The sequence below is a fragment of the Hipposideros armiger genome, unplaced genomic scaffold, assembly GCF_001890085.2.
Source record: "Hipposideros armiger isolate ML-2016 unplaced genomic scaffold, ASM189008v1 scaffold_122, whole genome shotgun sequence".
NCBI lineage: Eukaryota > Metazoa > Chordata > Mammalia > Chiroptera > Hipposideridae > Hipposideros > Hipposideros armiger.
The window spans coordinates 925,844-939,516 of record NW_017731472.1 but is presented as its reverse complement, the minus strand read 5'-3'; the positions used below and the strand labels follow the sequence as shown (position 1 = coordinate 939,516).

The 13,673-nt window shown below is 33.9% G+C and overlaps 1 protein-coding gene across 3 annotated transcripts in view; it reads right to left on the bottom strand.

The window, feature by feature from the left end:
• The window catches only part of GPBP1 (GC-rich promoter binding protein 1), a 79,519-nt gene that overhangs the window by 14,432 nt on the left and 51,414 nt on the right, over positions 1-13,673 (bottom strand). For 2 of the 3 annotated variants that reach the window (XM_019648227.1, XM_019648226.1), the window contains exons 4-8: positions 11,860-11,983; positions 11,511-11,734; positions 8,716-8,782; positions 7,593-7,652; positions 390-574 (exon numbers count right to left, since the gene is read on the bottom strand). In XM_019648227.1, coding sequence (XP_019503772.1) covers positions 390-574; positions 7,593-7,652; positions 8,716-8,782; positions 11,511-11,734; positions 11,860-11,983 — 660 coding nt within the window. The remainder of the gene's footprint in view (positions 1-389; positions 575-7,592; positions 7,653-8,715; positions 8,783-11,510; positions 11,735-11,859; positions 11,984-13,673) is intronic. The other variant, XM_019648229.1, reaches the window with a different exon arrangement.

Sequence of the window (13,673 nt, the reverse complement as noted above, 5' to 3'; positions counted from 1 at the left end):
ATGAAGTTCCTTTAAAAAAAAAAAAAAAAAAAAAAAAAAAAAAAAAGAAAACACAAGTGGGAGTTTCAAAAACCTAAAACAGGACACCAAGGACATAACAGTATATATTATTATTAAGCAAATATATCATAGCTGTATCTAGCAAAACAAAATTTATCGATTTCATTTACTGCTACTAAAACAAGAAAACACATACATGGAAAAACAAATATACACATCATTTAAAAATTAATTAAAATTAATGACACACAATAGGCCAGTCAACTCTTTCCACTTAGAAGTCAACACCCACCAATACTCCCACAATTTGGTGTAAAATTTTTAACATTATTTTCCCAAAATAATTGATATCAACTTAAAACTTGTATTTTTAACAATTTAGAACTTACTTTTGTAGGTGGAGCAGCAGGTTTAGGGACTAAACCTTTATAAACACTTGGACCAGTCCCGTTCTTAACTGGCTGTGACTGAAGATTTCCTACGACTGGGAATCCAGATAGCTGTAAATCTTTTGTATTACCTTTCTTAATGACCAGCATCCTTGGAGCTCTAGATTTAGGATTCGGAGGATATTCTGCATAAATAAAGCATGAGCAAGAGTTAGACACAGTATAAATTTTAACATTAAAATTAAACCACCAAAACAATAGTATATTCCAAACCTTGATCTTTTAAATTGAACAAATCATAGCAAGAATTGAACAATGTAAGGTAATACAGATGAATTCAGCTGACGGTGGCCTGGAATATTAACTAAAACAAAACCAAGATTAATTACATTCTAATATATTTTTCATTATTTTGTTTTCATTTGCAATTTTTGTCCTAATGGCTCTTAAGACTTACAATGTAAAGTATATTATATTTTCCTCTTTTCCATTTTGAAGAGAAAATCTTCCTAATTCCTTTTCATTTTTTTATCTCTTATATAAAGTTATTACAAATAATCAAGGAACTACTGTTCCTCTAGTTCTAAATTTCTACTTAAGTTCTATTTTGAAAGACAGAGTTTTCTATTTTCACGATACCATATTCATTCAAATATTTAGTGAACATCTAAATACATTGAAGGCATTATGCAAGTTGCAGGGCAACCAACTCAATCCTAGCTTCTGAAGATAGTACTAGGAATAGTTGCTAACTAAAAGCTTTTTTCAAGGCCACTGCAGTTGTTAAAATACAAGAAATTACTCCTAGAGTTTAATCAGTGTATGTGTAATCAATCAGGTGTTACACACCTGAGCATGTTCACAATTATTGCAAAGAAGTATGTCTTTCTTCCTTTGGAAAAATTCTGAAAGCATCAGTTTCACAGAGTTTAGGATAAAAGAATTAACTCAAAAGGAGAAATCCCCAAAAATCTAAATTAAAATTAGCTTTGCATATTAAACAACATATGATCCTTGAAATGGTTAAGTTGCAAAGATGTTTTTTGATGATGCTCCACTTCAAACAAACCAAGCCAAACTTCCTATTGGATCATCTCAAAAACTAAACTAAACAAGGACTCCTAGGACATGGAGGGACTCTCAAAGTTAATCTGAGGCTTCAAATTCTTTAAAATATAGAGCTGGTATGGTGCTTCATTTATTGTTAACAGGGAAGGATAAAACAATAAGGACCAAGAGCAAACTGAGAAAAGGTTCATCCTTCCAAAAGTTAAACACATGTTAATTTACAAGGGCAAACATTCCAACTTTTTGGCTGCCTAAAAATACCCAAGATATAAATGCTAAGAAAGACCTCTTCAGGCACACAAGAACACAGAAATTATATCACCAGTATACAGTTTTTCTGAAGAGCTTACATAATGAAGTCAACAAAACAAAAATTAAGAATAAAGATCTCAAACAGAGGTCAATGAAAAAGAAACAGTACTAAAACAATTTAAGTTTCGCAATTATTACTGTTGGTAAACATACTGCATGAAATGAAATAGTAAAAAAAAAAATTCTTGAAATTAAAATGTAAGAGAAAATCTTAACAGTCTGGTACTCAAAATCTGAATTAAATGAAACTCAGGAAATCTGAGGAATGACTGATGCTGCGAAATACAAAAGGTGATAGGAATTTGCAAGGTTTCATCTCAGGGGAATCCAAGTGTTGAAACGGGGCAGTTCTATTATCTATCAGAACACCACAGTTAAATAGATTCAAACATGACTGATGAAGACTTCTTGTGTGTCAATTAAGCACACAAAAGTTTATCTTCTTTCCTTTCCAGAGCTTTATGTTAAAATTACTACGAGGGAGGAAAACAAATACAACAGTAAAGAACTGGAAAAGAGGGCCGGCAGAGTGACGTGTTGGTTAGGAGTTGGCTTGGGACGCCAGCTCGGAGCAGCAGGGTCCCGATTTGGATCCCACATGAGGACCAGTGACGCTGCGCCCTCTACAGCTAAGATGGTGAACAACAGCTCGACCTGGAACTGGGCTGCCATGAATCGCCGGCGACGGCGTAGGCTGCAGTGGGAGACTGGCCGGCAGCTGGCATGCACTTCCATGAGCTGCCATGAGCCACTGTGAGTGGCCATCCAATGGCTGGCGAGCGACTGCCTCACCCGGGAAGAGCGCAATGATGCCACCAACATGGGCCTGTGAGCGATGTCCTCCACAACTAGACTGAAGAACAAAAGGACAGCAACTTGTCTGTTCCCCTCCCCCAATTCCCCAATAAAATCTTAAAAACAAAAAAACAAAAACAGAAAAGGGTCATCAGCAAGGATAACTCCAACCCACATTTCTAGAGAGACCTTAGTTTAGAGTACTCAAAAAGAACCTAACGTCTGAGATGGGAGTTAATCTGCCCTATAGACTCTTATACTGCAGACTGGGACTTTGAAATGCCATAGATAACAGATGGTAGAAATATAACTTATTAAGACAAAAATCAATCACCAATAAAAGATCCTTACTAAAATGTACTTTAGGCAGAAGGCAAATGATCCCATATACAGAGGGTGCCAAAAATATATATACACTTTTAAGAAAGGAAAACTGTATAAAAATTGTAATACTCAGTATATACCGGTAACAAAACATGAATGAATACAAGTCACGTTTCACTTCTGCAATTACAGGAAGTGTTCAAAGTGGTTACCATCAGCGTCCAGACATTTCTGATTATGGTGAACTACCGCTTGAGCAACACTGACCAAAGTGTCCACTTGTATACACTTTTTTGGCACCCCTAGTATGAGGCATAAGGTACAGGAAATATTTCTTGTACATAAGCAATCGTTGATCAAAACTAGAAGGCAAGGGCCAGCTGAGTGGCTCAGTTGGTTAAGAGCTCGCTCAAAAGTTTGAGCTCTGAGCAACAGCAGTTCGAGTCCAGCCCAAGCTGAGCAGCCACTGAGCTGCCAACAGGTGGCAGGATGGCTCAGCTAAAAAATAAATAAATAAATAAATAACTAGAAGGCAAAAGAGAAGGGGAGTAGATAAGCAAGCAATTATGTTATCTTTAAATCTCAATATAGTTTGTGGCTAACTTTCCTAAAGTTGGATTTTTAGACACCTAGGAGTAAGAAATATGCTGGCTGTTTCCTCAAAGAGGCCTTCAATGCAATGAATGATAGAATACCCTATAAATAAGAATGGTGAAGCCTAAGAAATCAGTCATACAAGAATAGGTAGCAAAGTAAAAGATAATAAAGGTACCTAAAGAAAGATGATGGGGATTGGGAGTGAAGAGAAACAGACATAGTGCTAATGTACTTATTAAGTATATTCACATTTAAATACTATAGTACAGAGGTTAAGAACATGTGCTTTTGTACCACATTTATAGACTTTTAATACTTCCTCCAACCTTACTAGTTAATCTCTTTATAAATTGAAAAACAATAGTTCCTGTCTCAAAGTTACTGTGACATTTTCTTTAAATACTAGAAAAAAAATCTCCAGAAAAGTCATATACTATGTAACAGGTTTCCAAATGTATTTTAATTAATGGTGTCCTTTTTAAGAATTTTAGGTTGATCCAGGAGTATGGAAGATAAGAAAAATTATTAACAGAAATAAACACATTAAGACTAACCTATATCCTATATATCTATGCTGAATATACTACATAAACCTACCCACTTAAGAACAATAAAAGTGTTCTTAATGGTAATAATTATATATAAGCAATGGAAAAAGTAATGACTAACAGCCAAAACTTAATTTGCATCATTTATATCCATTTTATATTACTTATAAACTGGTTCATCTATTTATAATCTTTACAAATTCTCCTGACATGAACCTCTTAAGTGTTGAAGCTATTGGATTCACAGTATCCAATGTCTCCTTCTATACTTTTTCCATTTACTTTGTCAATTGGTAAACTATATGGAAAAGACCAAATTATATGTTCTTTTTAAGAGAAAATTTCTGTCTTGATAAAAGGCTTTATCACTTATATAAAAGAATTAGGAAGTGACCTTAGTGACTTCCTTCTGTAAATTGCACATGTGTATTACCTCAAGTCATATGAGCAGCTATTCTCATTCAATTTAAGTTCAAAACACCTGAAGCAAATGACTGTAGATTGACATTATGTCCCTTTATGCTCACAAACAACTAGAATCTAACAATAGATTTTAAATATCCTTTTATTATCCTGTTATTCATCATGTTCTCCCAGTATCTGAATATAATAGTGGGGGGGGGGCCTCAATTCTTTGAAGAAAAATGAGAATTAAAATACTGCCATATATAATACAAAGAAAATAGGCCACATGCATAATACAAAGCTGACATCTCATTTCTCATCCTCTTTTCTTTCATATACTCGCAGTATAGCTGCCATACATATTTTTTCTGATTCAGTCACTTTATTCTTTGATCACCTTTTTTTTTTTTGCCTTTTAATAAATCTATTAGATTCTCCCTGGCTTACTGAATTTGAACAACATAATTAGCTAACATTTATTAAAACCTGTAACATGATCAAGGATTTTCACAGTAGACAAACATTAATGCTTATTAGGATTATTGTGATCATCCTCATCTCATAGACAAGAAAAATCACTCAGAAAGAGAGATTAAGTTCAATCCGCCCAGTCTAAATAACTACAATAATAGGTAGAAGATCTCATGTTTGGGCTCAGATCTACCTGAATCTAAAGCCAGTGTAGTTAACCACTATATTATATTATACTACTGAAGAAAATAAAAATTAAACTATTCCTAGCCAGGTACTAAAAAATGTTTACCATTCCCAACTAAAATACTAAGCCTATACTGAATAGTAAGAATAAGGGGTTTATAAGTGTGCACTACCAAGTGACATCAGGATCTATCTACCCTTTCCTCCACACCACACTGATGCCAGTCATTAATTTAGTTTCCTCATTATCTTGACACACAAGAAAAAAGAACTCTAATGTGTAAACAAAAGCATATAGCCAAGTGAAGAGTAAATAGTAACTAAATTAAGTTTTCACACTAATTTGAGGAGAAAGCTTAGTCACAAAAGACACAATAACATTCAAATTCAAAAAATCCGTAGCAAAGCAACAAAAACAAATTTGTACTGTGAACACAGAAAAATGTTTTAAGATTATTTTTATAGACATTGAAGCTGTTTGAATTTTGTTGGCTTTGAATTTTTTAGTTTAATATACAAATCTGTTTTATAGTATGAGAGTGTTAATCAAATGAGTTTCACTAACTTATAATGTATGTCAACAGCAGGGGTATGGTATTTTTCCTTTAACAAGGTCTCCTATATTACCCATAAGAAGGACAGAATTAAAGAAATACACTTCTAAAATAAAACAACTTACATGATGAACAAGTGATGCTTCTAACTCTGACCAAGTAAAATTTACTTATATCAAGTTGTCTAATTAAACCCCATTAATTTTCCCTTTTCAACCTTGAACATATTTTTTTATTATCTTTTCCTTCTTATTGTAATAATTTTAACAACTGTTTTCATATAAGGAAGACACTGAAGTAGTCATTTCAATACATAAACCATCTACCAACAGAATGCTTTTGCAAAGAAATCCAATAAAGATTATTCCCTTCTCTTAATTCTATTTATGAAGTTCCTTTAAAAAAAAAAAAAAAACCTCAATGGTTTTCATCACAATCGAACTCATTTAATGAAATAATGTCACTCAATCTGTATGCCTGGGGCTAATATCACTGGAATTCTTTAGAAAATAACCCAACTTTAAAAACTCATCACCAATTTGCTTTGATTTAGAAGGCGAAACAAAATTCTTAAAAAAAATGAACCTTGATGCTCTGTAATATATCAGGAAAACTCATATCAGAAAACTCATCAAGTTATCAAAGAACAGACACAAATATAAATGCTAAGTTGAAACAAGACTATGTTTTAAGTTAATTAGTAATGACTAAAATTTTTCATTATTTATTATCTTAAACACTACTACATCTTAGGTTCTGCCAATAATATCATTGCTGATGTTATGTCAACACAAAAATACCCAGGACTCCTGAATACATAAATCAGTCCCTAGTTATGTCTCAAACTGCATACAAACACAATAAATGCAGATCATTTTATCTCCTCTTTCTCACCCCCAAACAAATCAATCAGGCAACTAAATTAATTTAAAATTCTCACAGGCACATTGAAGTACCTTGAATTTTTGTTTTAGTTTTAAACTATTAAAAACACGGAAATAAGATTAATTTAGTAAGCATTAATCCTGTGCACCAAACACCACTGATCCTGGTTAAGATCAAAATACTATGGAAATCACAGATTTAAGCTGCATGAAGGTGTTCCCAATAAGCCTAAATTCTAAGTAGAATTAAGCTTATGTAACTATATTTTAAATAGTTTACTTTCCCTCAACGTACTTTTTAAATTGGGATATTATGTTCAGACTCTTGAATTTTTGATCTATAAAAGGATAGTTTCAGGAACAAACCAGTTTGTTTTTTAATATATGATACATTTCCATTAAAATTTTACTTACCTGGAAGGAAGGAGCACTAGGAAAATTCTATTGAAGTCTTTCCTAAATTTCTCTCATGTCTTCCTCAGGAGCATAACTATTTTAAATGTTTCAATGGGTAAAACAATATTTGGGAACCCAGGGGGAAGCTGAGAAAGGAATAGTGAAGTGTAATACAATGGAAGTTTCATTGTATTCCTGTGGGAAGTACTGGGGATTTAACAATTAACCAAGCCACAATTACCCATTTTCTTTTTTCTAATGCAGACACACTTCTTAGTTTACCTAAAACACACAGTAAAGAGTACATCTTCTTTTTAAACATCTTTTCAACTAGTGCTCAAACATCTTTTACATCAACCCTGAAACAGCAGAACCAAAATCTTCATATTAATACACTGTATTTTCAATATTTTCAAATATGTTATTTGCCTTTAAATCATTTCTAAAATTATTAAATTAACCCAGGATCACTACCAATAGTATCTATAGGTAGTTTTATATGACAAACGCTCACTGACATTCTTGACTTTTTATTTACTTTCATTCTAATCAAATCCAAATTATTCCTAATTTCTTAGAGATTCTATTTAACACCTTTCAGGTGGTTCTATATTCTTATGCAATCAGCTGTTCCCAGAAAAACTGAATAATAAGGAAACATACCTAAGAGAGGAGCTTGGGAGATTTTTTTGGTTGGGTATGTGTGTGTCTGGGCGTGTAGGCCTGGGGAGAGTGGTAGAAATACTAATTTGCAATACAGAAAAAACAATGCCATTCACATGGTTCTAATAAAAGTGTCTGACCACCCCCACCCCCACCCTCAAAAAACCCTTAAATAAATAGGGAGATCAAAAGAAAACAAAATAATTCCCCAGAGTATCACCCCATATACAATAAAGAACAGCACAGGAAGTGGCAAAGTTTAAAATAATGCCTTTATTGTTAGGAGTAGTATGCTGTCATAAGCCACAATCCTTTCGTTTTGGTTAAGTTGTTGATTTTCAACAGAAAAATACAAATGAACAGGTGTACAAGTTCCAAAGTGAATACATCACCTTTGAATTTGGTATTAAATAATTAAATTTTTCAGATATCAAATCTTCATATTATAAATTTTTCCATTATTTTAAACTTCACTTGAATCTTTAAAAAGCTGTCTAATTTATACTATATGAGTGCAGTTTAATCTTCTGTAAGATGCTATCAATTAAACTCAGCAGTTTTAAAGGGAGTTATTACCAGAAAAAAAAACTTGTCATTAAGCTGACAATCAAAAAGGCAAATTATTTCAAACAGACTTGTTCTATAGACAAATTTATTACAATTATATTTAATACTCTATGTATAACCATTTTCATAGGTAAAGAGATTAAATTTATGTCCCAGTATAAGTACTTATCTTTCCAGTTAACTAAGGTTTCAACTTTCAAAAACTAAAAATTAATTAATATAAACTAAGATTTTTGTTTCTTTAGATTATGAGGCTGCTCTCAAAATAACATCCATTCATTACATTAACTTACGACCATTTTTTTTCAAAATTCATATTTGAGTATACTTAATGGTACTAACATATGAAATCAATTATTTCAACTCCAATTCTTCTATCCCCAGTATCTTGTTTTTAAAACATAAGTGCCACCTTCTGTGGTAGCTTAGCACATCAAAACAGGTAATTTAAAAGAAAAAGTTTAAATCTAGCCTATTACTTATTTTTAAAAACACAAAGATGTGAAACCTATGAGTAACATTTTATACCCCTCAAAGAAAGATAAAAATTACTTACCCCATACACCTGCAGCTAAAGACTTATTCTGATTTGGTTCTCTCTCATATTCAGGATTTAAAGACGGCTGAAAGAACATTGGAATGGAAAGAATACAAAAAAAATTTAAACTGCCCACATCCTTTTAAACATAATCTCAAAACCATACTGAAACACCTGATGATATAATCAACTCAACAATTAAGACTAATTATATTCATAAACCTTACTTTCAGTTTATTCTGCTAACGATTAAAATGGTCACCATTTATATTCACTCCTAACCTGGGAAAACAAGGAAAGTGTCTTTCAATATTCTCCTCATCCCTGACTACCTACGGAAAAGAGTCAAAAAAAAAAAAAAATCCAAAGCAAACACAAGAGAATGCAGTCTTTGCTTTGCATCAATCTGAGAAATACCCTTTCTCAGCATAAACAAGAGCAAGGAAGAGGAAAATCAAACCACTCCCCAACTCTTTTGTTATGTTTTCACTGCTGGACACTCTCATTCTCAAAACAAAATGCAAATTTTTTATTTTAATAAGTGATACTCATGATATTAAAAAGAAAATTGAGTTGAACATTGAATGTGTACTCTAAAGCTAATCTTAGTAGATATGTTTACTCTCTAAAATCTTAAATTTCCAGTAATTATATCAGATATTTTCCATATTACCTAGCAAAACATCCTGCCATAAAGGTGCTTAACATGTGTTGAATAAAATGAATTCCAATATATTTTAATTACCCACAAGTGAATTGTTAACACTCTACTGACATTACCATAAAGGCCCAAAGAGTATGCATGTATACTACTATGACATAAACTAAATAGAATCGGTAAGATTTTGGTGAATGTTGTATTATATACGTGCTTTTTCAAAAATACAACAAATAATATTATAGTTCTATATTCCAGGTCTAGGATTGTAATATCCTAGAATAGGATTGAACCATCTTGGAAGTGGGGGTGAGGCATAACAATAACAACAAAAATAAAAAACAACTAGGTTTTATTAAGTGCTTGGTATGTGTCCAGCATTGTTCTAAGTGATTTACATGTACTGCTCTTTTAACCTTCACAACACTATGAGAGCACATTATCATTGCTGGTTTTAGATAATAAAAATTCAATTTTATGGTAATTAGCAAGTTGAAATAATGGGCCACTGAAATGGGAAGGCATAGTGATTCTAAGGTAACTCAGTTACAGGATCTAAGAATACTCTTTGGTTCTTCTCTATCCTTCAAGATTCCACTGCCCTAAATCCAATATTAAACTCTTTCTCTCACTTCCAACCTCCATCCAATCTACCATCAAACTATATCCAAAACCACTTATCTTCACTTATCACAGCTACCCAGTTCAAGCCATCATTTTCTCCTGAACTACCACCACTGCTTCCTAACTGGTCTCCCTGTTCTCACCATAATCCATTCAAGATCTAACAACTGGAATGGTCTTCAAAAAAACTAAAATCAGCGATTCGATGCCTGGCTCAAGCTGAGCTGCCAACAGGTGGCAGGATGGCTCAGCTGAAAAAAAAACAAAAAAAAACACTAAAATCAGCTCACATGATATTCCTCCAGAGAGGCTTCCTCCTGCATTTATAATTAACCTAAAATTATTTAGAGGCAAAAGTCCTACCAATTAAAACCCTTTCCTACCCCTATAACCTGGTCTAATACTATTCTTTACCCTTACTGGCCTAACTTTTATCCCTTAAACACAACAAGCTTGCTCCCACCTTAGGGTCTTCACACTAGCTTTCCCTTTTCCCCAGTCTTAACAAAGCTCCCTCCTTATCAAGTAAGTCCCAGATTAAATGACACTTCCCTAGAGAAACCTCTTGTGACTTCCAAAGCGAAAGTAGCCACTCAGTAACTTCCTGTGTCAATTCTCTGTAAAATACTAATTATTTTTTCTCTTTATGTTCTGGAAGTCCCCAACAGAACAGAAACTCAGCAAGAGTAGGGACCTTGCCTACCTTATTCACCTATGTATTCTGAGGGCCAAGAACAACTAGACTCATAGAGTCACTTAAATGTATACTGAATGAGTAACGCACACAAAAATAAAATGCCAAAAATGAATCACAAGAACTAGATTAAGATTGTACACTAGAGCAATTTTTATATAACTTGAGAAACACAGTGTGTAGATAAGCCACATGATGAGATTTACAAATAGGAAAAAAATTAAGAAAATTCTGTTTCCAAGTAGTTCTTACTCGTTTTAGTAGTAGAGTTAACATTCCTAATTGTATCTGAAGTAGGCTACCAATTAGTTTGCCTTCCTTGACCAAAAAAAAATTTCTGAATAGAGAAAGTAGCTGAAAGAAAGGAGGGTTAGACTGGGATAAGATTAAGCGTAATATATGAATAATCAAGTGTTATTTAAAAGAGATTATCTGAGTAAAATGTACTGGTAAAATATTCTTTCAAAAATTAATTTGATAGCTTTTTAGAGATAATGTTATGATGCACTTGCAAATAAGCCACTAAACTCAGCCATTATTTCTAAGGGAAAGTGTTTAAATTTCTATGATGAATAAACTGACATTATCAAAAGTTTTAAAAGACCACATGGTGAGTGAGACACAGGAATAAGCAGAAGGGAGGGAACAATGGAGGAAATTGGGGGAGGGAGAATTATAAACAAAAGTCTTAAAAATCTAAGAATTAAAATTAAGTGGGCCTGTAAAGTGTGATCTCTGTAGAAAATCAGCTGTCCTGATAAAACCTCATGAGAGAGTCTCCATTCTAAAACTGCACTTGCAGAAAACTCATCTGAATTAAAATTACAAGAAACTTACAAAATCCTCAGCCTCAAACTGTTTGCGTTCTCTCTTGTCTTCTTTCCTCCCTGTTTCATTGTCAGGTATGTTGTTTTCATGTAGTCCTTGGCTTTTTCCAGAATGGAAAATACTGCTACGAGAACGGGAACTTCCACCATGGTATCCCCCTCGATGATTTATGTTTTCAGTACCATTTCTTCCATGTGTACGCCATCCATTTTTTTCTTTCCTTCCAAAGTTACCTTTTTTGATAATGGCAGAATTCAAAGAAGATGGTTATGCTTAAAGACTATATCACAATCAAAACATTCTTAAAAGAGCATGAAAAGAATTATCCCTAAATTCATCGTTTCTTAGTAAATTTTACCTCCATTAGAACGTCCAATACCAGAATCAAAGCCATCTGAAGAGTTGTGTCGTCGACGATTCACATCAAAACGATTTTCTGTCCATGAAAAATTTTCAGGATGCTTCTCGAAACTCAATGACGACTGAAACAAATTATAAACATATAGGTAAACATACAAATACAACCTAAATATAAATTTTAAAAACTAATTTAATATTCTGGCTTAATTTACTTTCAAGAATTTTAAAGGGTTAAAAACATTTTGTATTTTCAATGTGTTTGGTAACTGGTAACTTATTTATGATGGATTCCACTGTTGGTCTATTTTCTTCTACTTAATGGAAATACAAACACCATTCGTAAAGAGCTCAATAACTATATCTACTAACCTCAAAACTTTAAAGGTAAAATGGCATAAGGGGAACAAGGCAAAATATAGTGTGTTTCTCTGTAACGAAGTGTAACATTCTTTATCATACACTAACTATCAAGGTTTTCTTCAGTATCAAAAAATTATGGCAAATGAAGCTACAGTTCTAGTTTAAGTTCTCTAGATTTACATCCAAACTCCTCTTTCCCAAAACAAATGTTTAAAAAATTTATCAAAAGAATGTGTAAAAACTATTTTTAAAAATTAGAAGTATATTAAAAAAAACTATTCATAAAAGTTGCTATTTTTCCCAAATATTAATCAATTAATCTGATAAAATCACAATAAAAACTTCTGAACTTTTTTTTAATGCCCTGACCATTTCTCTGGGTTGTACTTACGTGACAATTCTCTGGACAAAGAGCAGAGCTTCTCAGTTGCAATTCGAACACACTACACTTACCACAGCATCCAAGTGGGCCCCTACCACATTGCCACTGTGGAACTTACTGGACTTTCCCCTATTCCCCTACTAATCCTGGCCTCATGCTGTTTGCTATGCTGTGAAAGATAACATCCTTGATTGTCTCGTCTTCTGCCAGCATTCAGGTAAACAGTAACAGGCTAGCTAGTTAAGCTTGCAAATAGGGTAAAAACCCAAACCTTGCACAGCCCCTAACAGTTTTGGTGATGAGGATAAGATGCTGACAGAGCTAAAATTTTCGGGGAGGGGGGGAGAAGACCCTTATCTCCTGAGCCAGATTAGGGCACCTGAGAAGACTCCAGGATCTGGTAGCAATTGTTCTCGTCCAAGTGACAGGTGGAAGTAAGGGTCTCTCACTGTTTAGTAGCGACTGGAAAAGGGTAGGGATTGAAACAAGGTGCCCAAATGGTGCTTTCCTTGTTAACTCTCCTCTGAGTAGGAGAAGAAAAAGATGTTTCACCATGACAATAGGGTCCCAGCGGAAAGGCAGTATGACAGTGGCTCCTGAGTCAAGGAGCCTCCAAAGTTGAAATAGTGTCAGCAATGAGGGTATAGAGTTTTTGAAAAACTGAAAACATTAGAACTTATATTTAAGGGTGAACTGCTGCCACCAACTGCAAACAAAGTAAATGCAGAGCCTCACTTTCAGGAGTGGAAGTGTTTGTTCTGTGCCCTGTGTACTTCCTGATCCCTACCTTCCCCACTACACTGACCTCAGCTGCTTTAACAAAAAAGTCAAGTATGCGGAACTTAAGGAAAAGGGGAGACAAACTTTTATACCCCTGTTGGACATAGGCATCCAAGTCACTATCCTACCCACTTCCACGGCGGGAAGACAGCACTAAGTTAAGCATAGGGGTAACGTGTACTGAGGAGTGTGAGGCAAAGCCATGGCAGTGTAGTGTGTGTGTGGGGGGGGGGGGGAGGGTGTGCAGGAAAGGCTCCAGTCCAGGTGTTTTGCTGGAGCCAGGATAAGGG